The following is a 26316-nucleotide window of genomic DNA, read 5'->3' on the forward strand; positions in this document are numbered from 1 at the left end:
CTGACAGGGAATTTTAAAATAGGGCCTCTGTATTTGCAGTTCACTTTGGGAAGCACGTTTAGTCTATAAAGTGATTGTAGTCAAAAACTGTAGCAAACCAGTTTAAAATATACAGAAAGCCTCACTTGGCTTTCTGTCAGGCTTTGCCTATTAGGTCACTGATTGAAGAAAGCTTAAATAAAGGTGGCTTTTTGCTCTTAGTTTTCCTGAATGTCACCCCTGCTCTCATAAGTGCAATGTAAGACCCATGTCCTGTACATATGTGAGCAGAGGGGACTAAATTTCTGTGACTTCCTCTGAAAGCACACCTTTTCTGGACATTGCCTCAGATGGGTGATTTTCATTATCGTGCACAGAGTAGATTTAGGATATTTATTGGCCATCAATTGACTGTGAGTTTCTTCACGGATACAATATGAAGACGGGAGACAAATTGTGGCCTCAAGGAACTTGGTCAGGAGTGAAGATGTCCACAGAATGAATGACATCACCAAATGATAATTGTCAATGTATTGAGCAGTGGGGTTGCAAAGTCTAGATGTTCAATTGAATTGGTTTTGGGGTTGTAAGGAGAGGCTACAAATAATTGAGGTGACCCCTGTGACTCCTAGTGGGGAACGGATTTGCAGATGGTCCTTGGGGTGACTAGTTCAGCTGCAAGACACATGGCAGCCAGCTGCACAGCTTCTGTATGTTTGGCACAGCAGCGCAAGCTAGTGACAGGTGGTTGTCGCCTCCTTAAGCAGTCTGAGGTCTCTGGGACTGTGATGTTAAAATTGTGGTTCCTGCCAGGTTTTTAAAGTCTTTGGATTATTCTAAAGTTGGCTATTAATTGCATTGGGGGTGGGGGTATGAAGAAAGGGAGAATTAGCTACTGCAAATCTAAATGTTTTCTGTTACGCCAGTATTTAAAATCTAAATTCTGTTTTGATGAAGTTCAGTCCTGATTTTTTTTGTTTTCTTAAAACACTGTTTTCATTTTGGGTCTGTTGATTTCAGATGGCACTTGGTAGTATGATTTTGTTTTAGGGTGGAAATTGCCTATTATACCCTCAATTGTACAGGTGAAGAAACCCAGGCTCTGAAGGATGAAGTGATTTCTAGACCTGCACTGTCCAGCATTGTGGCCTCTAGCCACTCCTGGCTGATTAGGTTTATGTTAGTGAAAATGAATTCAAATTAAATAGTTCCTTAGTCTCACTAGCAGTATTTCAGGGGCTTAGTAACCACGTGTGATTTGTGGCTTCTGTATTGGACAGCACAGCTGTAGAGAGTCTGCATGGCCATAGAAGGTTCTATGGGCCGTGCTGCTCGAGACCAGCCTGTGACCTGGGTTTCAGCTCTGCCCTTCTAGCAGGCTTTTTATGCTTGGAGCAGGAAGGTCTTTGCCTAAGGAAAGGCAGCAGGATGGGTCCTGTGCATGCTCTATTGATGCTAGATAGAAAGTGATGAATGCCACTAAGGGTGAAGAGATAGGGCTCTGGAAGTTGAGAAGAGAGAGATCACATTAGGCTGTGGAAAGCTGGAAGGCTTGGTGAAGTGGTACTTGCAGTGGGTTGTGAGGGGTGGTTAGGATTTGAGTTGAGGGGAATTTGAGGTAAGACTGCCAGAGGCAAGACTTCTGGGTCGAAGAAAAGAGAGGTATTGTCTTGGTGTTTCCTGGGCATATCCCTTCTGTTGTCCTTCACTCTTCACGTGGTGTTCCTTAGTTCTTCTCTCCCCCAGCTTAGGTCTGGGTGGGAAGAGCAGGTACCAGAGCCAAACTCATTTTCTACCCCTTGAACAGTAGTTTGTCCTCAGTACCAAATAATCAAATGCATTGCGTCTTTATATTTTAGTTTCTATCAGACTGGAACATGCCACAGTGTTCAGTGCCAGTTCACCTTAATTTCACCCACTTTGGTAATCGGTATAAAGGGTTAGATTTGCATCTGCCCTTGTCTAAGTCTTTTTGGTAAAACATGTCAGTATTTTAAAAGTAGCAGCTTACGTTGAGATAAAATTCACATATGTCACAATTCACCCTTTTAAAGTGTGTAATTTGGTGAGTTTTACTATGTTCACAGTTTTGTAGCTGTCAACAGGAACAAAATTGGAACATTTTTGTTACTCCAAAAAGAAATCTTGTATCCCTTAAGGGGGACTCTGATCTGCCCCAGCCCTAGGCAGCCACCAGTATAGTCACGTGGGATTCGTCTGTTCTGGACACTTCACAGAAATGGAGTCATACGTTATGTGACGTTTGTCTGGCCTCTTTCACTGAGCACTGGAGTGTTTTCATGGTTCATTCAAGTTGTGGCAGTTCTCAGTGTTTCATTTTTTTTTAAATTACAGAGTAGTATTTCATGTGTGGGAACTCACTATATTGAATCAGGAAGATGTGCAGGTTCTCATGATTCTGTCTCAGATAGGTTTTATTCAGTTTTTTTTAAGAGGCTTGATTTTTGTGGTTATGGATGTGCTGTACCACCAAATGAAACGAACTGGGTGACAGAGGATGAGGGCATCCGTGTCAGTTGAGGATCCAATCAGGGCAGCAGTGTAGTAGTAGATGGATAACGTAATTTACTTGATTTTTACCATGTCCAGCTGTGGGAGCTGCCCACAGACTGTGGATTCAGGGTCTGGTGGTGCAGCTGAAGTTCGTCAGGAATGCAGTCTGCGAGGGAAGAATTGCATGCATTCACTTCTGGTGCCAGTAGATTTTAAAAGCTAAGGGTCTATGGGCAGAGAAACCCCAGGTGTGACGGAATGTGGGGCTTTGCCCTCCCAATTGCTGGCAGAGTGTCTCCCAAGTGGGAACTCGAGGGGCATGTGATTACATCTTAGCTAAAGTGACCCACCACTAAGCCACTAGTCAGTCTGGTCTTTGGACTATCAAACTTTTTGTTGTCAGGATCCTGTTGTACTTTCTAAGTGGGTGAGAATCCCAAAGACCTTTTGGGTAGGTGAGTTATACTATTATTTGCCTCATTACATATTCAAACTGAGATCAACCTTAGGTATTCACTCAAAGATTGTAAGTACATGGTAACAAGAACATACTGTATAGGAAATAATTGTTTTTCAAGAATTGAATAAGGAATGGCATGTTTCCATTTTGGAAAATCCTTCTATTGTCTGCTTAATAGCAGATGAGTGGCCCTGGCTGGTGTGGCTCAGTGGATTGAGTGCCAGCCTGAAAACCAAAGGGTCACCTGTTCCATTCCCAGTCAGGGCACAAGGCTGGGCTGTGGGCCGGGTGGGTCCCCAGTAGGGGGCGCGTGAGAGACAGTCACACACTCATGCTTCTCTTCCTCCCTCTCATCCTTCCCCTCTCTGCAAAAATAAAAAAAATAAAATCTTTAACAATAAAAAAAAAGAAGACAGCTGAGTCCTCATAGCTGCTTGTGTGGTCAGTTGCAATGTAAGTATAGTGATAATGTTGAAGAAAGCCCAGTCTAATAAAGGCATGCAGTTAGAAGAGGGAGAGTACTTCAGCATCCTTTTCAGATCCTTGTGGCGGTCCTTCGCTACACCAAACATTAGTAGCTTTTTAAGATTAATAGCAACATGCAGTTTAAAACTGTGTGAATTAACTTTTATGTTTTAATACATTAAAATTCATTGGTCTGTCTTGTACTCTGAATGGATCTTTTTAAATACCATTCATTGGTCATTTGGGAAATACTGATTTGCTGAGTTACACAGATCTTCTAAATATTGACATATTTCATTATTTCGGTTACATTTTCAAAAACTGAGTGTAAATACCTAAGACATGACATTCATGGCAGCCTCATGCTCTCACCTAACTGGGGACAGAATTGTAGTTCTAACTCCAGGAGGCTCTTTGGGACAAAGGGAGCAGTGACTTTTTTGTTCTGTATGTAAGAGTCATAACAGTCCTTGGCAGAGTGGGTGAAGATGGTGGGGTAGTAGCTGTAGGCAGCCCAGTCATCTATGGCTGCGGGTGGCCACTTCCCTATCAGCTAATGCCATGGGGATGGGAGCAGGCTGTGTTGGATGGTCCCTGCGATGGCAAAGAGCTACAGATTGGGCAGCGGGGATCAGAGATTTTTTTTTCTACTTAAATGTCTATGTAAGATGGTCTTGTTAAGATGAATAACAGGTATTTCATGAGCATTTGAGAGCACAGTACCAGAAGTACTGTGTTGGCCAAAAAGCCCTTTCCATTTTTCCATATCATGGATCTAGTAGCACTTAGTAGTCTTTAACTTCATTCAACATAATTTTGTTAGATTGTATTGTGACAGCTGTCATATTAGCATGCATTAAAAACTTACCAGAATTAGTGATTTTTATACAGTCATTTTAATAGTGAATATGGAAGAAAATATGCAACATTTTTGGCATATTATACTTCATGATTTCAAGAAAGGTGAAAATGCAACAGAAGTACAACAAAATGATTTGTACAGTGTATGGAGAAGGTGCTGTGATTGACCGAATGTGTCAAAAGTGTTTTTTTGGTTTCTTCGTAGTATTGACATTTTGGCCAAATAATTCTTTGCTGTGGGGCTGTCTTTTGCATTGGAAGATGTTTAGCAGCACCCTGGCCTCTGTTTCCTAGAAGCCAATAGTAGGTAGCCAACACATTAAAATATCCAAATCAATAAAGTTATTAGTGAAAATGAAAAATGTGTCTTTTATTTTATGGAATAAACTGACAGACATTTTGGCCAACCCAGTAATTTTTTTTAAAGAATTTATTCTTAGAGAGGGGGAAAGGGAGGAGGAGAGGGAGAGAAACATCAGTGTGGGAAGGATTCATGGCTAGGTTGCCTTGCACACAACCTCAACTGGGGACCCAGCCTGCAACCCTCGTTCCTGCAACCCTGACAGGTGCCCTGACTGGGAATCAAACTGGCAACCTTTTGGTTCATAGGCTGACACTCAATCCACTGAGCCACACTTGTGTTCTTAGTTTTCAAAGTTGTTTGACTTACTCTGTTTCCTTTACTTTTCCATGTAAGTTGTAGAATCAACTTGTCTATAGGTATAAAAATTCCTGCTGGAATTTGACTGGGACTACAGGCAGACATACAGGTTATGTCTGTATTTGAAGAGAACTAACATCTTTCCTGTGAGTGTCCCAGTCCATGAACATGGTATGTCTCCTGTGCCAATGACTTTACCTCTCGATGTCCAGTTTTCACAGTGGTCGTTACTAGTGTACCAAAGACGTTTAAGGTCTCTGCTGGTTTGTGGACTGAACGGTACAGTCCTCCTCCTTTAAAAAAAAAAGGGGGGGGCCAGGTTTTCTTTGTTACTCTTGGGAAACTAGTCTGTCTCTAGGGAGTTTTAAATAATTTATCTGGCAACTAGTTTTTCATAAGATTTTGAATGGGGGCATTCCTTTAAAACCCAGGGTAGGTCCTCAAAAGGAGGGTGAAGCCTGAGTGGTGGTCTGCCAGCACGAACATGTATTAAAAAACAACAACTTAGTCTGTTCTACATTATTATGTTTGTGGTTTTATTCAAATAAAGGAATTCATTGAAATTGGTTGTTTGACTAGCTGTGAAGAGTTTTAATTAGCACAAGAGCTTCTTTAAAATCTCTCTACCTCCAGCCCCAACACTGCCTTGATTTGCAAATAGTTTTAAAGGAAAATCCAGGCATTTAAGAGAGGGTGGTGCTGTCTTTGGCCAGGGAGTAAACTGACCTTCCAGGTCAAGTTGTTTAGGTGATCCCTTTGTTCTGGGTTCTGTTCCACGATTCCCAGGTTCCCACCCCCCTCGTGACTCCAAATAGGCAGCTGGTACACCCTCTTTTCCCTTCAGTGGCACAATTTCTAAGGGCTATCAAGGTGGTGTCACGCTTGGTCAGTAGTTTGGTTGTGTCCTTTTGCACTGTGATTTGCTTTGCTTGTGTGTGTTTTTACTTTTGTTGTAAAGATGATACATATTCACTGAAACATTCAAACAACATGGAAGCTAGAAGGAAAGACTCCATTCACAGAAGAGTAACATTGTACCCTTAGTGTATTATGGATATTGCCCCTTATTCTTTAACGTGCAGCTTCATTCATTCTCTTAAGGGCATCCTTGTAATTTATTTAACGATTCCTCTAGTGGTAGACATACCCCCTTATTATATATTTTTTTTACTTAAAATACATGAATGTTGAGTAAATTTATACACATAAGTTAACTTTGTAGACCATTGAATTTTTAAAACACCAAACAGTTTCATATTAGTTTTAGAGAAATACTGCAGAAAATGGACCATTTATACATGACCCCGTTGCTTAGTACATACATCATACACTCTACAGAGCTCTCAGAAATTTCATTTGTGGAACTCTTTTGTCCATAGGTGAAGCAACCTGGTTGGTTCTATGAAGTGTTTCTGGTCTTTTTTTTTTTTTTTTTTCTTTTTAATAGAACTTAATGAGCCCTAGCTGATGTTGGCTTTGTGGATTGAGTGCTGGCCTGTGAACCAAAGGGTCACCTGTTTCTTTCCCAGTCAGGGCACATGCCTGGGTTGCATGTCCCCTGGGGAAATGCCAGGTCCCCAGTAGAGGGTGCTTGAGAGGCAACCACACACTGATGTTTCTCCCCCTCCTTTCCTCCCTCCCTCTCCTCTCTAAAAATAAATAAGTCTTAAGAAAATAAACAGCTTATTGAGATATAATTCACATACTTTGAAATTCACTCATTTAAAGTGTATAGTTCAATGACTTTTAGTAAATTCCCAGAGTTGTGCAACACTGCAGAAAGTTTTAGAAGATTTTTTTCGTTTTTAACATTTTCAAATTGTTGTTCAGGTACAGTTTTCTGCCTCCCCCTGCCCCCATACCTCCCCCCCCCCAGCACTCCCCAACTCCTTCCTCTGTTTCTATCCCCTGTTGTTACTGTCCACATGTCGTTTATAATTGTTCTACAAACCCTTCACCCTTTCCCCCTGAAATTCCCTCCCCTCTCCCCTCTGGTCACTGTCAGCCTGTTCTCAATTTCAGTGTCTTTGTTATATTTTGCTTGTTTGTTTGTTTTGTTGATTCGGTTCCTGTTAAAGGTGGGATCATATGGTATTTGTCTTTCACCACCTGGCTTATATCGCTTAGCATACTGCTTTGCTGTTCCACCCACCCTGTTACAAAGGGTAGGACCTCCTCCTCTCTTTCTGCTGCATAGAATTGCACTGTGTAAAGGTACTATAGTTTTTTGATCCATTCATTTACTGATGGGCACCTAGGTTGCTTCCAGCACTTGGCCATTGCAAATTGTGCTGCTGTGAACATTGGGGTGCATAGGTTCTTTTGGATTGGTGTTTCAGGGTTCTTAGGATATAATCCTAGCAGTGGAATTGCTGAGACAAAAGGCAGATCCATTTTTAGTTTTCTGAGGAAATTCCATACTGTTTTCCACAGTGGTTGCAGCAGCCTGCAATCTCACCAGTAGTGTACTAGGGTTCCTTTTCTCCACAACCTCTCCATCACTTGTTTGTTGATTTGTTCATGATGGTCATTCTCAACGGTGTTAAAGGTATCTCATCTCTCTGATGGCTAGTGATGCTGAGCATCTTTTCATATGTCTCTGGGCCTGGTGTATGTCCTTGTTGGAGAAGTGTCTGTTCAGGTCTTTTGCTCATTTTTTAATTGGGTTGCTTGTCTTCTTAGAGTGGGGTCATGTGAGTTCTTTATGTATTTTGAAGATCAAACCCTTCTCTGAGGTATCATTGGCAAATATTTTTTCCCCATACAGTTGGTTCTCTTTTCATTTTTAATGGTGTTTTCTTTAGCCATGCAGAAGCTTTTTATTTTGATGAGATCCCCTTTGTTTATTCTTTTGTTTATGTCCCTTGCTCTGTGGGGACATACCAGTGAAAATATTGCTGTGTGGAATATGTGATTTTCCTGCCTATGTTCTCCTCTGGGACTTTTATGGTGTCACAACTTATATTTAAATCTTTTATCCACCTGAGAAGATTTCTTATCACACCAAAAAGAAACTCCTGCCCCACCTATCCATCATATCCCTAGTCTCCCCATCCCCTACCTACTGGGTACCCCTCAGCTCTGGGCAACCAATGATCTGAATTCGATCTCTCAAGATATGTGTCTTCTGGACACTTCATATAAATGGAGTCATATGAACCATATAACCTGTGGTCCTTCATATTAATTGGCACTTATGTTTTTAATTTTTCTCTGTAAAAAATGTCATTTCACCATAAGAGGTTTGCTTGTCTACATCTTTGGGCATGCATGCTAATATTTGTTGGAATGAATTTCTGGACATGACTTGTGTGAAAACATAGTTGACCTTTGATTTTACTGAATACTGCCTTTGGGGATAATAATTTGATTGTAAATTTACACTTCTGCTAGCCATTTGAAACCACCTATTTTGCAAGACCCTTTGTATCAATAGACATTTCCGATATTTTTCACTGTTCATATGGTAGATGGAAAAGTATGTTTATTAGGGAAGTTGTGCACATTTATTATTCTTTTTTTTTGCTTTTTTAAAAATAAACAGTTTAATTGTATTTATATGTATTTCTTTTTTAAAAAATATACTTTATTGATTATGCTATTACAGTTGTCCCATTTCCCCCCTTCTCTCCCCCCCCCGTACCCCCCTCCCACCCACATTTCCCCCCTTTAGTTCACGTCCATGTGTCATACTTATGAGTTCTTTAGCTTCTACATTTCCCGTACTATTCTTGCCCTGCCCCTATCTATTTTCAACCTACCATCTATGCTACTTATTCTCTATACCTTTTCCCCTTCTCTCCTCCTCCCACCGCCCCTGCTGCTAACCCTCCATGTGCCCTCCATTTCTGTGGTTCTGTTCCTGTTCTAATTGTTTACTTAGTTTCTTTTGGTTTTGCTTTAGGTGTGGTTGTTAATATTTGTGAGTTTGCTGTCCTTTTACTATACATGTCTTTTCTTTATCTTCTTTTCTTATATAAGTCCCTTTAGCATTTCATAAAATAAGGGCTTGGTGATGATGAACTCCTTTAACTTGACCTTATCTGGGAAGCACTTTATCTGCCCTTCCATTCTAAATGAGAGCTTTGCTGGATAGAGCAATCCTGGATGTAGGTCCTTGCTTTTCATGACTTGGAATACTTCTTTCCAGCTCCTTCTTGCCTGTAAAGTCCCTTTTGGAGAAATCAGCTGACAGTCTGATGGGAACTCCTTTGTAGGTTACTGTCCCCTTATCTCTTGCTGCTTTTAGGATTCTCTCCTTCATTTTTACCTTGGCTAATGTAATTATGATGTGCCTTGGTGTGTTCCTCCTTGGGTCCAACTTCTTTGGGGCTCTCTGAGCTTCTTGGATTTCTTGGAAGACTGTTCCCTTTGCCAGATTGGGGAAGTTCTCCTTTATTATTTGTTCAAATACGTGCTCAATCTGTTGCTTTTCCCCTTCCGATTCTGGTACCCCTGTAATTCGGATATTGGAACGTTTAAAGGTGTCTTGGATGCTCTTAATCTTTTCCTCGATTTTTTGAATTCTTATTTCATCATGCTTTCCTGCTTGGGTGATTCTATCTTCCTTCTGGTCCACTGTATTGTTTTGAGACTCAGATTCCTTCCTTTCACTATTGGCTCTCCTCCGCGTATCTTCCTGCATCTCTTTTTATGGTAACCTGCATCCTTTCATCTAAATTGCGCCCAAAATCAACCAATTCCGTGAGCTTTCTGATCACCAGTGTTTTGAACTGCGCATCTGATAGATTGGCTATTTCTTGGTTGCTCAAAAGGATGAGTCCTAGGGGACTGATCTGCTCTGTTGAAAACATATTTTTCCCCTGCCTCTCCTTTTTTTTTTTTCCCCCTTCGGTCTGGTTGCTCTTGTTATGGTGGGGGGTGGAGCCTTAGGTGTTCACCAGGGCTGGGCACCCCAGTCGCTAGATTGTGACGTTATATGTGGGGTCGGGGCGGGAGTGGGAGCGGGGACGGGAGAAAACAATGGCGATAGTTCCGTTTCCTGGACTCAGACCCATCTCTGGGCTCCCGGGCTTCGAGTTCTGCCCTGGTCCACAATCGCTACTCCTCTGGGTCTGCCAGCCGCAACTTGTGTACTCAGGGATCACCAGTGCGTTCTTGCGCCCCGGATGGCTGTCGTGTCGATTTCGCGCCAAACTTTCCCCGATCTCCTCACGCCGCCGACAAGAGCCAGCCCCGCGCCTGCCCGGCTCGTCTTCTCCTACCAGTCCGGATGAACGCGTCTACTTCAACTTCTTGGCTGCCCGACTTCCATTCAGATAAATCCTCTGCCGGATCTGGGCGTTATTCTGACTGTAAATTATTGTTGTAAATTATTGTTGTTCTAATCTTGGTTGTGCGAGGAGGTACGGTGCGTCCACCTATTCCTCCATCTTGCTGGAAGTCTCCACATTTATTATTCTTTTTAAATTTCCTAGGAATTTCTTCTTTGTTGTAGTCAGGTTGTTCCTTCTTAATTTTTAGTAACCCTGAGTGTTCTAGTTATTAATTGTTAGGCTATTATGTGTTGCAAACATTTTCTACCTTGGTCCTGTGGCATCTCTGAAGCTCTGTCTCTGCCAGGTATACTGGAACTTCCTTTTCCACAAGTGGCTCGTGCTCCACAGCGTAGCAGATAATGGTAGTTCTCTTTTTCTGTGGAACAACACTGGATGTGTAGGAAAGCAATACAGACTTAGCGTACTTAAAGTCTCTGCAGTTGCGCCTGATTGCACACCCCTCACTGCCCAGCCAGCATGATTGGCAGTTAGAGGATGATCCTCCAGGGAGCAGATTGTCTTGGCATGATCAAGCCAAACAGAAAGCCCCAAACAAATAGTTTTATTTAAGGAACACACATTTATATGTTGCCTTCTTTGTGACTGTATTTTCCTATAACTGAATTAAATTAGGGAATATTTTAGAGTGTAGAGCTAATGGTCAGGTTTCCATACAGAGGTTCTACTTTGAATCTTCATGCTTAATTACCTAGCATCTGGGCAGTAGTGGGAGACCAACAGTAGAAGACCAAAGAAGTCCTGATGTAGTACAACAGGCATGCCACGTGAGTGGGCTTCCAGCCAGTTTAATGGGAGATGCATGTAGCCAAATCCTGTAAAAATCATAAAAGTGATAAAACCAGAACACTTTAGACTCATGGTTCTGATTAAGCCATCATGCCAATGCTAGTAATATGACCAAAGGGATTCATAGAGCTACTGGAGGCTGCCCAGCTAACCTGGCAGGCTAGCCCTGAGGGACATCCACATTTTCTGCACAACAGCAAGGGAACCTCTGTCTGAGAGGATTAGGATAGGCTTGTCCACATAGGTGTATGGAGTTGGCAGCCAGAGTCCAAACACTGGGACCATCTTAGCTCTGACCTACCAGAGGGCTGTTCTTTGAGCAGTGCTTTCAAGTCTCCTTTCATCACCATTCATTGCCCCTTTACATTTTTCTACTTCCGCTCAATGATGGCTTTCTTTTCATTTGGTGGGGGGCACATGCCCAGAAGGTACATTTCAGAATGAAATTCAGAGTCCTCCCATGGCCTTCAAGGCTCTCCACATCCTTGGCCCTGCCCACCTTTTGTCTGAACCTCCTCTCCCATCTTCTCCCTTGCCATTCTTTCTAGAATACAATTCTCCAGGATCTTTGCCCAGCTGACTCTTTTTCATTTGTGGTTTAGACTTGGATGTTGCCTCTTCCTTCATGGCCCATGTAGTATGCCTCCAAGCCCTGTGGCTCTGTCAGTACTGGTTTTTCCTCCATTGCAATTGTGCCCTCTTGTCTCCTCCCATAAGAAAGTAAGCTTCAGGAGAGCAGGGAGCTTATCTGTCTGTTCCCGGTTGAGCCTCAGAACCCAGCCCACTTCTTGGCCCACACAAGAAGCTTGATAACGTAGACTGACTAACTTCTGAGAGAAGGGTGTGGGCTTTGCCCAGCCAGAGATGAGTCGGGTGCAATTACCTCCCAAATTGTTGCTGTCTGGAAAGACGTGTTACAATGGATTAAAATGTCTTCTTTGTTATTACTGTAATTGCAGGCAGGCTAGGCATGTCCAGCATTTAGGGGGACGCTTCAAGTCCTTGGTAATGGAATGATAATGGGTGAGAAGTGATCTTTTTGAAGTAAGGGCCACATTCAGATCTTGACTGCTTCCTGGAGGTTTCACTTTACTAGTCAGGGATGGAAAGTGATTTTGTTTCCCCAGGGCCAGTGGGCAGTGTGGTGTTTCCAACTAGGAGAGTGAGCTTGTTGGCCAACAGGGACCATGTTGCCTTCTTTGCACCTTCTCCCCACTTGCCACAAGCGTGGTATATACTTCAGTTGCTACTGAGTCCCGAAAGGGAGAAAAAACTGATTGTCAGACCTGTGCTGAGAGTAGAATAACTCAGACCTGCGAGAGTCCTCACCATGTTGGTACCCTTGTAAGAACTTCAGTCCCTGATTAGCTACAGGTTCTGTCCAAGGAACCTGTATTCCATGATCTCATCTCAGGCCTATTGTTGCCTTAGTTGACTCCACTGTCACCAAGTTTTCCCACAGAATTGCATGTTTTCTCCAAGTGTCAGGAAGTCATTTCTCAGCTCTCAGGAGGCTCTGGTTTCTTTTGGAGTGTGGCAGCTTCCAGCCTCATGTCCCTCATGACTGCCCATCTGCCTCTTGGTTGCTCTGTCCCTGCTGTGTCCCACAGGCCAGTGCTACCCTGTCTCTTACAGATGCTGTCCCTCCCATTATAACTGGCCGGGTGTCTGCTCCCTGATTCTCAGTCATTCTTAGTACACTTTCTGTGTTTTGTCTAGTGGGTGGTCTCCTGCCTTTTTGCTCCTGCCTGAGCTTGGAGCTAGGTCTCATACAGTTATGGGCTGGAGAGTCAGGAAATTGGTTGTATTTGACTGCCTTCAAGTAAGAGTTATGGAGCTGTGTGTGAGAGTTGGAAGAGTTCTCTTGGATAGCATGTGAACTTTGTGCAGATGAGGGTCTTGTGATTTGGCTGTTGGGACCCATTTGGTAGTGTTTTGGTTCTTGGATGCACTGTTGACAAATACTATTGGAAAGAGCACGGCAAAGTACTTGGGGGACCAGACCTGTTTGAGAAAGACCTGTTTACAAAATGTACAGCATGGCAAAAATCATAGTGCAGAGTTGTTTGCTGTACATCATGCAAGTGCCCCCCTTCAAAAAAAATCTCCCCAACCCAGAAACAGTTGTCTGTAAGGGAATGGTTGAGTAAATCATGATGAAGTGTTACAGTGCTATTCTAAATAAAATCCATGTACAAATTCTTGCATATGTGTATGTACACTGACTCAAGATAGCTGTAAGCTATCCATGTTGTGTGAGTGGGGTGCCATTTTTCTGCTCCTGAGAAAAAAGTGAGTGCACCTTCTGCATCTGTGTCTATGTGTGAACATTCAGAAAGCCTGCGAGGTGACACATCAGAGTCTTCAGAGGGGAGAAGGTCATTATTTCCCCTGATGCATCTTTAAACTCCTTGCCTTGTTACTGAGCATTTCATTCTTTAAAATCTAAAAGGAGAAATAAGTATGAATCCAGGAACTGTGTGAAAATATTTATAGCAGCTCTCTTCATACCATTCCCAAATTGGAAACAAGCCAGGTGTTCACAGTGTAAGTCTCAAAGGAGATTTGCTGAGTGTCAAAGGCCTTTCAAAAGGTCACCTACCTATTGCTATTTCCTGTAATTTGTTTTTAAAGAGATTTTATTTATTTATAGAGAGAGGGCAAGGGAGGGAGAAAGAGAGGGAGAGAAACATCAGTCAGTTGCCTCTTGCACACCTCCAGCAGGGGACCTGAGCCACAACCCAGGCATGTGCCCTAATAGGGAATTGACCTGCAACCATTTGGTTTGGAGGCCTGCTCTCAGTCCTTGAGCCACATCAGCCAGGGCAGTTTTTCTGTAATTTCATTGAAGTAATAAATTATGGCTATGGAGATTAGGCATTGTTGGGGCTTATTCTGAGGGAACAAGTCGGGGCCCATCTAAGGGGCATGGGTATGGCCATGAAAGTGCTCACTCTGAGTGTCCTTGTGTTGAGACTGTTTGGTTATTGACTGAGAATTTCAGACATGCTTCTGTGGATGATTCATGGTGAAGTTTTTTATGTATAAATTTAGTGTTTGAAAAGATGTTTTTTACGTATAAATTTAATGTTTGATAAGATGTTTGCCATGCTGTACATTTTGTACATACGGTTCTTGTCAGGCTTTAGGGTTTGCTATGTTGTCTTTAAAAAAAAAAATAAAATTAGCCCTGACTGGGTAGTTCAGTTGGTTGGAGCATCTAGAGGTGCCAGAGTTGCTGGTCACAGATTCCATCCCTGGTCTGGGCACATATAAGAATCAACCCCTGAGTCCTGGGCAGGGTGGTACAGTGGGTTGGAGCGTTATCCTGTAGACTGGAATGTTGTGGGTTTGATTCCCAGTTAGAGCACATACCCAGGTTGCCAGTTCCATCCCTAGCTCGGGCACCTATGAGAAGGCAACCAATCCATGTTTGTCTCCTTCCCCACCCCCCACTCCCTTTCTCTTTCTAAAAGCAATTTAAAAAAATGTCCTCCTGTGAGGTTTTGAAAAAAGACCAAACAATGCATAGATAAGCAGAACAACATATGATTGTTGCTCTCTCTAAACCAATTAAAAAGTGTTGAACTTTAGATTTATAAGAATGTTGGAAAGCTAGTGCAGCTTGTCCCCATGTACCCTTCACTGGGTTTCCCATTGTTAACTTAAATCAACTGAGGAGCTAATAACCAGCTCCTTCCCCCAACCCTTAACTTTCTCTTTCTGATTCTGGACTACTTTGTCATTTTTAAAAATCTGGTATTGGACAGTCATTTATTTAACATATCCTAAATACTTAACAAAAATAAATCAAGCATTGCTTCTATTTTTCAAGTGTTAAAGACTTTGCCGTAGAAAATACAAAGAACCTTTACGACATTTATAAACTAAATGTTACAATTAAGCTACATCAAGTTTAATAACAGCACACCATTTCTTTCGTGGGTATGCTTTAGTGCTTTACAGGTTTCCAGACTACTTTGCAAGGTACAGGTTCACAATAGGAATACACGCATACAACCATATACACACATGTTAGAAAGGAATGGTTCTTGTTAAATATACATATAGAGGACCTAACAGTAGTATTCTGCCCTAAAGGCCACCCCATATAGCCAGATACTTTGCCTTTTGAAGGTATTTAAGTGACTGAAGTTACTTAAATGTGTTTCTGGTCCTCATTTTGTGGGAGCTTTAAAAAAAGAATGTTGAGGTATAGTGCTCCTAGAGATTCCATGCAGTCACTCTGATGTGGCTGAGAGAACCCTCCCCTCCCCCAGCCCAGTAGTTCTGCTGCAGAGCCATGCAGACATGGCGGGGAACCAGAGGCTTGGACATGAAGGTGACTAAAGAGTTCAGATTGGGGTATTCATGCTGCTTGATGGATTTCCAGAGCCAGTACTGATATTTCTGAACTGTTTCTGAAATATATTTGGTATTGCCAATTAAGACATGAAAATGCAGAAAGATAGAAAAGTGTTCTATTTTGATAATCTCTGTTTTATGTAATACTCTTTAAAATGGGTTTGGGGCTGGGAGAGGGATGAAAGGAGGAAGACCAAGCAGAAGGACGAGGGGAGGGGAGAGCGTGGAGGAGGTGTCTGAGCTGAAATTCAACGTGAACTGGTAGGGCTGAGATTAAGATGTGCAGTTAAAGGCTCAGCCTGACCAATTCTGGGACTAAGTTGGTAGTCTGTATTTTGACATTTTAACTGAGTTGTGGCTTTGCTCACTGGGTTGTGTCACTACTTTGGAAATTTGAGGAGGACACTGGGGGCTGAGTGAGGAGTTAATGTGAGACATGGCTGGTTCTTTGTGTACCAGGATCTTTGTAGAAGGCTGTGAAGTTTTATTGTGGTGTTTGATTTCCCCAACCCCAGCCTTTCTGGGAGAGGTTTGAGAAATCTTTGTGGAGCGACAGACAGTGTCAAAGCCAACACATTGGAATAATGTTCTTCATCTGTTAACTCACCCAGGAGTGACATTCAGGTGCTTACTCAGTGCTGCGTCATTTCCATATCAGTTGGTCATGTTCTCTGGGTTAGTAGTTCTGTTATGACATCACAAATGAAAGTCAGCAGTGAGGAAAGCAGAACATAAGCATAGGCATCCTCAATAAAAGAGGATGATAGAGAGGATTAGCACTGAGCTGAGGTGTAGTCTCTTGTGTGTTTCTAAAGTCACTCTTTAAAAAAAGATTTTGTACCTTTTTACATACATATTAAAATTATGTTCCTGATACTTATCACAAGGTCTGTTGTCAAAAGGCTTACCAATCACAAACAATGGGAACAATCTTTTGTAACATTTCTGAGTGTCATGTGTATATTTTACATTGATAATTACCCTTTTCACCCTGCAGACGTTTGTCCTATCAGGGACATTTTGTCTCTTTTTTTGAGGCATTCCATATTGTCACTGGCATTTGCCAAACATGTCTCCAGTCTTACTTGAGATCATGGTGTATCAGAAAATTAATGTTGTTCACATAGGCCAAATGAGAGTTGCCCCATCTGGGAAAAGTCCAGCGAGGCGGTCCATACAAGTCAGGAACAGGATTACTATATACAGCGACAAATACATGTACACACCAACCATGCACTTCCTTGATGCTAAAGAAGGCAGTTTATCTTTTAGGATATTTCTGGAAGCCTAGTACAGACTTTTTGTGGGTTTTGGGTACTTCCATCATTTAATTATGGTTTGGGGATTCACTGTCTTAATTAAATTTAATCCTCTTGTTGATGTAACTCATTCATGAGGAGCTTTTTAAAACTGGATATTCAGTCCCTCAGGAATAGGTTTGAATTGCCACCTTTTCACAAAGGTCCCATTGGCAGCTGTTTGGGAGCTTCATGGGGCCTGTTGTTGTCCTGGTGTCTCTTGTACTTGGTGGTCCAACCAGGGATGTGGTGCCATTTCACAGTCATTGGCCTTGATCACCATCTCCATGCTTATGAAGGGTGTGAAAGAGCAAAGTGGTCAGCCCAGCAGAAATGTGTACCTTGGTGTATAAATGGGGAGTTTTGCTCAGGAGAACCCTATTCAGCTGCAGAATTCTGCCTGCCTTCTCTCTTGGGGTGAACTGCAGAGAAATCCTGTCTTCAGGATCTCTCATTTTGTAAAATACAAGGCTTTCTTCATTCACCACCTTGCAGTTAATTCTACTGCTGAAAAACTGTGGTCCAATTTATTTGTTTATCCACTCCACACAATAAGGTGTTGCAGATGGCAATCCATAAGATTTCTTGAATTGATCTTGACTTTTATTACTAATGTAACTTCTGGTGAAAAAGTACTCTGTATCTCAAGTCACCAAAACAGACCTTTAAAGATACTTTCTTTCAGCAGTAATCTGAATTCACCTGGATCTCAGAATCTTTAGAATCATGGATCAGGCAAGTTATGAGTTGCCACAATGTTTGTTTGGTGCATAGAGAATTATTTGTCTTTTTTGTGTTTGTGTATCATAAGCCCTATTTTAAGGAAATTGCAGTGGGCTGGACGGATTTAAACCAAGGAACTAAATGAAAAGTACTGGGCTTCCATCAAGCAAATTACTTCATGATTTAAAGTACGTTCCCGTGATGTGAATGTATGGATATGGTTAATAGTATTCTGCTTCTGTAGAACCTCTTAGTAGTACTGTGTATAAAAGGGAATAACAATTTACATATTCTTCAACATACTTTATCTCTTTTATAACAAAGGTAGTGTTTATTGCTTGGGGTCCTCATTGTTTTCTTAACATGAGTTAGAGAATTTTTCATACAGGTACTTAAAGTGCTGCTTAATATTCCATTTGGACTGAGTACCATTTATTTCATATTTTGAGCTAGTTAAGCAGTGGTAAAAAGAATTTCTCCTTGCCTTATTTCCCTCCCCCAATTTCGGCATCAGGGTGTGGTGGTTGAGGGACCAGTTTAAGAAATATTTGTTTATTTTAAAAATCGCTCTTTAACTCATTGCTAAGTATATATATTGATGTTGAACAAAAGGAGTATTAAGATTGAAAATGATCTTTCTAAATGCAGGTGGTAATGCCTGTTTTTTGGCTTTCAAGGATCTCTAAGGTTTGTGGGTGAGATGCTCAAGGAGGATAAAATGCGGTTTATATTCAGGAATAGTCGAGAGATGGAACCTGATAGTTTGGGGTTTTGAGAGTGGGGTGCTATCCGTGGTGCTGAAACTGACTGCATGCTGGGAAGGCTCTGAAATACTGGACGCCAAGAACACACCTATGTAATAGTTTTAAAACCACACCTCCCATCTGTATCTGAGACTCTTTAATTTCTCTTCAAGTGCCCCATGACCCAGGGAAAGCTGAGAGCACAGGCAACATGAGGGCAAGCATTGGCTGCAGTGAGCAGTTTTGATATCTGGAGCAAGGAAAACATCTCAAAATGTGAAGTATGGCCCTTTTGGCCAATAGAGACTATTTAAATCCTGTCCTGCCATATTTCTTAAAAATGGACTTTTGCTAGTGTAAGAAGATTGTTCCTAAATTAATGAAACCATGATGAGAATGTTACAGTTAGAATTTATACCTTATAATTGGCAGTCATTGCTTAAAAGTATTTTTAAAAGACTGTATTGATCTTTAGAGGGCGGGGAAGGAGGGGGAAAGAGAGGGAGAGAAACATCATTGTGCAAGATAAACTGCAATCACTGCTTCTTGCATTCCCCCAACTGGGCATCACCCAGTTAAGGGCCCTGACTGGGACTCGAACCTGCAACCTTTGCATTTGTAGGATGATGCCCAACAGACCGAGCCACACACCAGTCAGGGCCATTGCTTAAGAGTTTGGTATCTGCACTTCTGATTATCTATAAATGTTTTTCAAGCCAGATTTCAGCAAGCGTTCAGAAATACAAAACCAGTTTATTACTTTTGCAGTCCTTTCTGAACTCTGTTCATGCCAGTCTTCCCAGGGACCTCCTTCCCAACTCCCTGTGTCCCCCAAAATACCAGTCCTGGTTTTTGCATGGATTTAAACTTCAATTATGCAGTAACTGTCCAGAGACACTTTGAGAATGACAATTTATATGTGTCTGCAGTAAAAACATGTAATGTACACTCTTTTGTGTATATTCAGTAAATCCTCAAGGATATTTTCTCTAGGATTGATTGAGTTTGAATGAGTAGGAAACCTACTTCAAAATAAATGTCACTGCAGAGGGAGCAGATTATTGTGTTGTGTTCAAGTACACATAATATTTTGGTATCAGCCCAAGTTTGTATTTAGTAAATGTACTAGTAAGCGCCTTTTGGGTTACAGTGCATTTATTATGGCACAGCTGGAACTTATGAGTGCCTTGAAATAGTAAAAAGTACTGAATGTTTTTGTTTGTTTAATCTAAGCCTTGAAGATAAAAACCATGGGATTTCTTTGTTTCCTTTAAAGCCGGAGATACAGATGACCCACCAAGAATTACTCAAAATCCTGTTATCAACGGGAATGTAGCCATGAGTGATGGGCACAACAACACAGAAGAAGATATGGAGGATGGTAAGTGCATGTGGGTTGCTTACTTTGGGCAGAAAACGCTGTCGGAAACACAAATAGGTGTGATGTACATTTCTTCCTGACGTACTTCTGAGTTTCTTAAAAGCAGCTAGTTTTTTAGGAGGTGGTACTGAAGAAAAATGAGCTGTTTTGGTGTTGAATTTCAAGTTTATTCACAAATTTCAAGGTAAGTTGGTTGCCCCCAGCCTAGGTGAGGAGGTTTAAATATAGGAGTTTATAATAGATGGGTGTTTACTCAGGTGTGCAATTTTCCTGCCACATTAGTATCCAGAATGAATACATGTTACTCTCCTTTTCCTTCTGTTTGCAGCAAGACACTTCTAGACATTGGAACTTGGCTTTCCATTGCATTCTTATTGTGTGTATATCAGTTGTCTGTATCCCACTCCCATTAGATATGAAATCAGACCAAGCTTTGGGCTTCATTCTCCCACACTAACTTTTGGTCTATACTTTCTATGCAAAAAACATGTGCATATGTACATGCATGGCTATTTTGTGCCTAGGGAATCACTTTCTCTTGAGGCAGTTTCTTCCTTGTAACTTATTAGATTATGTGACCTGTACATTTGCAAGGTCAAAATCATGAGCAGGTAGCAGCCAGTAATCATTTTATGCAGTCCCTGGAATCTTGCAGTGTAATATGAAACCATGTTCTGTCAAAAGCATGTCCATCAATCCTCATGAGGGTTGTGTCCTTCCCAGGGGTGTAACGGGGCAGTTGAAAGAAACCTCATCAGCCACGGGCTGCACCACCAGAAGGACTGCTGTTCAGACCTCCTGCCAAAAGTTCAGCCTCCATGAGAAACTGCAGCCGTAGTTGAGAGTTCTCTCACAGTGCGGTTTACCCCCTGGCAGCTGGCTGAGGCAATATCTGAGGAAGGTAAAGAGGCGTGGTCTAAACCCCGCTGCTTTGTTACCTGTGGAGTGTGCTTTCCACTCTAGACCAAGGGCAACGGTGTGGGTGTGGTCTCTTTGGTTGCTGGGCTTTTGGTTTTATTTTAGACACCGTAGCTACCAAAAGTGATTCAGATAATGCCGGGGGACAGCACAGTCAGGTCTCCTGTGCCAGGTTTGAGTTAAGGACCAGTTTTAGCCACTTGTGAAGCAGTAGGTGGTCCAACCCAGTCGCAACCCTCCCAGTCTAGTTCCCACAGAGCAATTTCATACTGATAGTTCCCTTTGTGTTTTTTGGGGTGGAGTGCATGGGAGAAGGCACAGGTACAGATAAAAGGGCAGGATGTCTCAGCCTCGGCTCTGTTGCCTTTTTGGGTGGGCCATTCTTTGTTGTAGGGGCTGTCCTGTGCATTTTAGGACACTAGTGTCATTCCATCCCTATTTCCCCCCCTACCCCGTCCCCTCCCCTGTTGTTACAATCAAATATCTAGACACTCCCTGGTGTATCTTGGGAGCTGTAGTTCCCTCATTTGTGGACCAGTGTTATGAGATCATAATGTATGTAAAATCCCTTTCTTCTCTAGGAAATTCTGCTAAATTATTAGTGGTAAATAATGGTGCTGAACCATAGAAACTAAAAGTGGGAATGCTCTTGTTGGGAATTACCAAATGGAAAAAGCACATCATAGGCAAAAGGAGAGTGGTCTTCAATAGCACTTTCTTCCTGGTTTGGATTTTAGGTGCCTTCTGAAAGGCCCAGGAGTAAGAGAATGATAAAGTTCATTTGTATTTGGTAGCAAAGGGGACGGAGGGAAGTGGTTCTGGTTCTAGGAGTAGAAGCCTTACTTAAGGGCAGCGTTTCTGCAGCCGTGATGTGTATTTCAGAACCACTCTTCTGCAGGACCCAAGTGTGCTGTGAGTCTAGGAAGTCTGAGGAGTGCTAGGCTAAACAAGTTTCTGTACTAGAGTAGTTTTCTGAGTCACCAGTTTCTGAGCATCTTTCTCCAAAAGACTCTTTGTTAATGATTCCCCAAGACTCTGGACTTCAGAACTCCTTTTTCCCCAGTCTCCTTTTAGCATCTTGTTCTGGAAAACACTGGATTACAATGACCAATGCCCTAACTGTGCAGAGAGGAATAGGGCGTGTTTCCTATAGAAAAGTTAAATAGCTAATAGCACAGATTAGAAAGATGTCTGTGAGGTAGAGAGCGGTTCCAAATCCTGTTAACATAGAATTGTGGGCAAGTATCAAAATCGTTGTCTAGTTGTGCTTACTTACTGTACTTTGTTTTTAGTTTCTTACTGTTTTGCCTGGTGTGACCATGGGAAGTTTTAGAGCAAATGGAGCCTCTGCAGAGCTAGATGAATCTGCACATGTAGATGGATCTAGATTGAGATTGTTGGTACCCATGAAAGTAATTTCCGGGAATTAACAAGGACTTGTAAAGACTTGTATTCAGATGAATAATTGAGGTTTATTAAAATTAACTGCAGGGGTGCCATTTGGGAAAACTTCAGGCTAACCTCTCTGATTCAGAAACCCAAAGTGTTAATCTTCCTCTACTTTTTCATGCAACCAAACCCTAAGCTGGTACACTGGCCTTTTCCCTATGAAGATAAGACTATTTTCAAAATGGACATTGGTATCTGCAGACTACAGGAGGCGGTGCTGCTCTTCGGGGACAGGATGGGAAGGAAGTAGGTTATCAGGTTTTCTGACTGAGAATGTATGATGACAGCAGTTAACATGGGCTCCATCATCCTCCTATTGTTTACAATAAAACAATGCACGGAGTAATGAAATAGGTGCTCTGTGGCATCGTGACAGTTTAGAGTTTCTATTTGGTTGAAATATTAATACTGAGGGATATGGGGTATCCTTCCTAATACCAAGTGTATTGCTTTTGAAAAGACTATTAATTTTGAAGTAATTATAGGCAGAGAAATTTTCAAAAATAGTACATAGTATCCTGCGTTCCTGTCACCGGTTTTCTTGGGAAAAGACTTACACTCCCCTCTTGCAGTTGCTCATAGCAGGATATCAGGCCAGCTCTATCTGCCAACGATGGGTTTCAAGTCAGCTTCTCTTTTTGTAGACTCTTAAGTTTTGACCTCTGTATTTGATGTAATTTTTCAATCATTCAATTAGTATAAAGAGTTTCCAGCCATAGGATGAGATTTCTATTCATATGAAATCTCATGTTAAATTCCCTGAATAGCGTGTTTTGGGATGGTAATTCTGTTCTAAGGATGTGATTTCAGTGTGAGGCAGAATCTCACATTTAGTGTAGAATTCAGTGAGGGGGAACTGAGTACTGTGAGCCAGGGTGGCACCAGGCTTGGGGCACTGAGCTTCTTCATCTGCTGGGCCTGCCATCTTGTGGGCTCACTGCCATCCTGACTCCATCATTGTTTGTTCCTATTTAATATATAAAGATTAATTCACAAATTTGACTAAAGTGTGGGGTGGAAGAGGAGCAAAGCATTCATATCTATATAAAATCTAATCCTTCGAAGAGCTGAATTGTATCTGAAAACAAAATAGGAGAATTACAAGATAGGTGGGATTCTGCGAGTTTGAATTCTTTAGATCCCAGTATATGTCCTGAGGTTATTTTTCAGGTTTTCATTTGGTTTTGGTTCATTTCTTCCATCAGTGTCAAGCCAGCCGATTTTGGGGGTGGGGGCTGAGTTCAGCAGAGTGTTAGAGTGGCACTCTACAAATCAGAGGCAGGGTCACTGTGCTTAGTGTTCACAAATTTTGGGTGTTGGAACCCCTGTGGTCACTTTGTAAAACACATTGGATAAGATGAACCATTTAACTTCAGCAAGCCTGTGTTTCCTCATCTATAAATTAGGAATTAAGTAATAGCTTCCCTTCCCTACTTTGCAGGATTTAAATGCCACTCAGATGTGATCTGTGTATCTATGAAAAAGTGGCCTATTTTTCTCCTTTCTCCTCAGCTATTCTAGACATCCTTCTCTTGAGGAAGTTTCCTGCCTTCTCAGTGGACTTTTATTTTCCTTCAAAGGGAGTAGGGTTGCCTGCCACCGGGAGAGGCTCAAGTACAGAATGCACCTCTTCGTTGTGACTCACCCCCTGCTCAGTTGCTCTCCTTTCAGAGGGCTTCTTTGTAATCTGCCAAGCAATGTTACATGTAGGGGAAAAAATTAGGGATGAATAAATAGCCTAAAAGAAGGTAAAAATCACTGTCATGCATTCTTTGGGATTTTCTTTCTTTGGGGAAGAATATTGCCCTCTCATGAGGACTGATGGACATGTTTTCCTAAGAACAAATTCATTTAGTCACAAATAAGCAGTTTGTGTATGCTGAGATGTCTGCACCTTAGCACTCAGGTGTCTCTGCATTTTGGAAACTGAAGGATAAAGGAAGGGAGTGTGCTCTTAACATGTTCTTCTTTCCCTAAGGCTCCAGTCTCATTGGTACCTCAAGAGCCTGTGGGAATGGGTGTGAAACTAGCACCTTATTCTTAAAAAACCTTCCAGGCTCCTGCTATTCTGTAGACCAATTTGTGTCTCCTCAGAGGTGGCCCTTGGTTCCCTGCCTGTCTGTGTACTATTCCCATTCTGCAAAGAGATAGATACAAAAAGCAAGAGAAAGCATTAGAAATGTGTATCTTGCTGTGGCAGTTTTATGATGTTTTATTAGGAAGTGCTGGCAGTGACAGATTGGCACGGTGGCCTCGGGAGGACCAGGTTTTCACATGAGTCTGATAAACATCACTGTGGACATTGCTGGGTTTGTCAAAGCTAATTGGGGCCCGTGTCACTTAAATGAATAGCCACCATGAGTAAAAGATAGAAATCTGAAGTGTGTGGCATTAGTTAAAAATCTACGAAGAGCGACTATATCAACACTTTGCTTTTTATTGGAGGAAAACATAATTCCTTAAATTGGCCTTCAGTCTCATTGAGTAATAAAAAATACCAGTTTCTGCTTGTATTTTCATAGTTATTCTCCATAGGGAATCCAGGCCGTTGTTTCACAGTAATTTTGAAATAAGTTGTCAACTTTTATTTTTAGGCTAGCTTTATATCAATCTTTTTGTCTGTAAACAGTGCTGGGCTTCTTTAGGAATGGTCATTTCCCACTGCCCCCGAAAGGCCGCCTTTGTTTTTGCTAGTTCAGCGCTCCCTTCATTTTTTTTCTCTAGCTCAGCCCATTTCTGAAACTTTTTCTATTCATCTACAAGTCCTGTTCTTGAACAAATGTTACATGTTTCATCCCTGCTCTCCACAGCCCCTCCATGCACTGAGGATTATGTGGGAATTAAGATAGAGTAGAACAGATGCTGTCATCACACAGAACTCTTAAATCTAGGAGGGAAGGCAGGTGTGTGTTGTTAGCCTTCTGAGTTTGGGGTTTCATTCACAGAGAAACTGTATGTTATTGTACTGCTTTAGGTTATTTAGTAACTTGGAACTCATACTATCATTTTCCCAGAGAGCTGGGTTTTAGCATCTAGGTTGGGGTTGTGTAGAATAGTTCGTCCCCACTTGTTGGTGCTTTCAGGGCTGTTTACTAGCGCATAGGCTCTGACTGTCAACCTGTTTTCTTGCAGACACGAGTTGGCGCTCCGAGGCAACCTTTCAGTTCACTGTCGAGCGCTTCAGCAGACTGAGTGAGTCGGTCCTTAGCCCTCCGTGTTTTGTGCGAAATCTACCATGGAAGATTATGGTGATGCCACGCTTTTATCCAGACAGACCACACCAAAAAAGCGTAGGATTCTTTCTCCAGTGCAATGCTGAATCTGATTCCACGTAAGACAGTTTAAATGATGCAATTACAAATCCATAGATAGGATAATACATTGGAAGCCAAATTTGATCAGCCTTTTTGTATTTTGAAAATTTTTTTGGAATTTTCTTTCTGCTTGTACATAGCCCTTTGATTTTAAATGAGACTCCATTACATTTCCCTCTTTGTCCAGAACAGAAAACTTACATATTTTTTCTTGAAACAAAAAAATAAAGTTAATATGAACATGGAATCAGGGACCAGTAGACGAGCTGACTATTGGTTCACCAGGCTTAATTGTTATTAACCAGTAACTTTGCCAGGAGAAAGTTATAGTTAAGGAAAATTCTTAAGGCTAACGATCTACTCGTGTGTCAACCAGTTCTGACAGGTTATTCAGATAATTAAAAATAAAACATGTGAGGGTTTTACAATATTAGCCTGTTTTATTTTAGGAAAAACATTTTTATTCATGTAATTTATACACTAAGGTATATTATAAAATGTCCTTAAAAATTAAGAAATGTCTTCATGGTCCCTCTTTTCAGATGTAGCCAAAGGTGTTTGACTCTTCTCTTTAATTAAAAATTGTCCACTTTTCAACATTTAACAGAGCCTTAGGCTGACAATTTTTGGAGGGATTCCAGACCACTTTTGCCACCAAGCCACTTCCCTGAAACACATCTGCCCATTCTCCCTGCTATCTGCAGACTATGGCCCTTTGGTGCTCTCAGGGAAGGTTGTTCCCTAGGGGATACAACCTTCTGGCTCTAGCTATTCTGTCAAAGCTCCAGGAAGTACAACTCATTTTATGTTTCTTTTTACTGGAAGTTTTAAGAAGTGCCAAGCCCATTTTTAGTGCACTCAGGGTTGTATGTAGGTTAAGATTTTTTTTTCCCTATGGTCAAATTATGGTCTGATCTGATGAGTATGGGGCTAGATTTTAATAGCTGCAACCTGAACAGTAGTTTGGAAACAGTGAGTGGCTCACATCCAGCATAAGGAGCCTGAGCAAGTGGAAGTGCTGATGAGCTGGCACGGCTCTTTTTGGTGTTTCAGTGAGCTTGCAGCACTGTGAGCCTTTCGGTGGACTTTTAAAGTGGCA

The 26316-nt window shown here is 41.8% G+C and overlaps 1 protein-coding gene across 2 annotated transcripts in view; it reads left to right on the forward strand.

Moving 5' to 3' along the window:
- The window catches only part of USP7 (ubiquitin specific peptidase 7), a 66524-nt gene that overhangs the window by 11712 nt on the left and 28496 nt on the right, over positions 1–26316 (forward strand). Inside the window, exons 1-3 of one of the 2 annotated variants that reach the window (XM_036020938.1) lie at positions 19432–19536; positions 20260–20437; positions 25036–25234. In XM_036020938.1, the coding sequence (XP_035876831.1) occupies positions 25149–25234 (86 nt within the window). In that variant the 5' untranslated portion in view covers positions 19432–19536; positions 20260–20437; positions 25036–25148. Of the gene's footprint in view, positions 1–19431; positions 19537–20259; positions 20438–25035; positions 25235–26316 lie in introns of those variants that run through there. The other variant, XM_028505336.2, reaches the window with a different exon arrangement.

Source organism: Phyllostomus discolor, chromosome 3 (genome assembly GCF_004126475.2).
Source record: "Phyllostomus discolor isolate MPI-MPIP mPhyDis1 chromosome 3, mPhyDis1.pri.v3, whole genome shotgun sequence".
NCBI classification, from domain to species: domain Eukaryota; kingdom Metazoa; phylum Chordata; class Mammalia; order Chiroptera; family Phyllostomidae; genus Phyllostomus; species Phyllostomus discolor.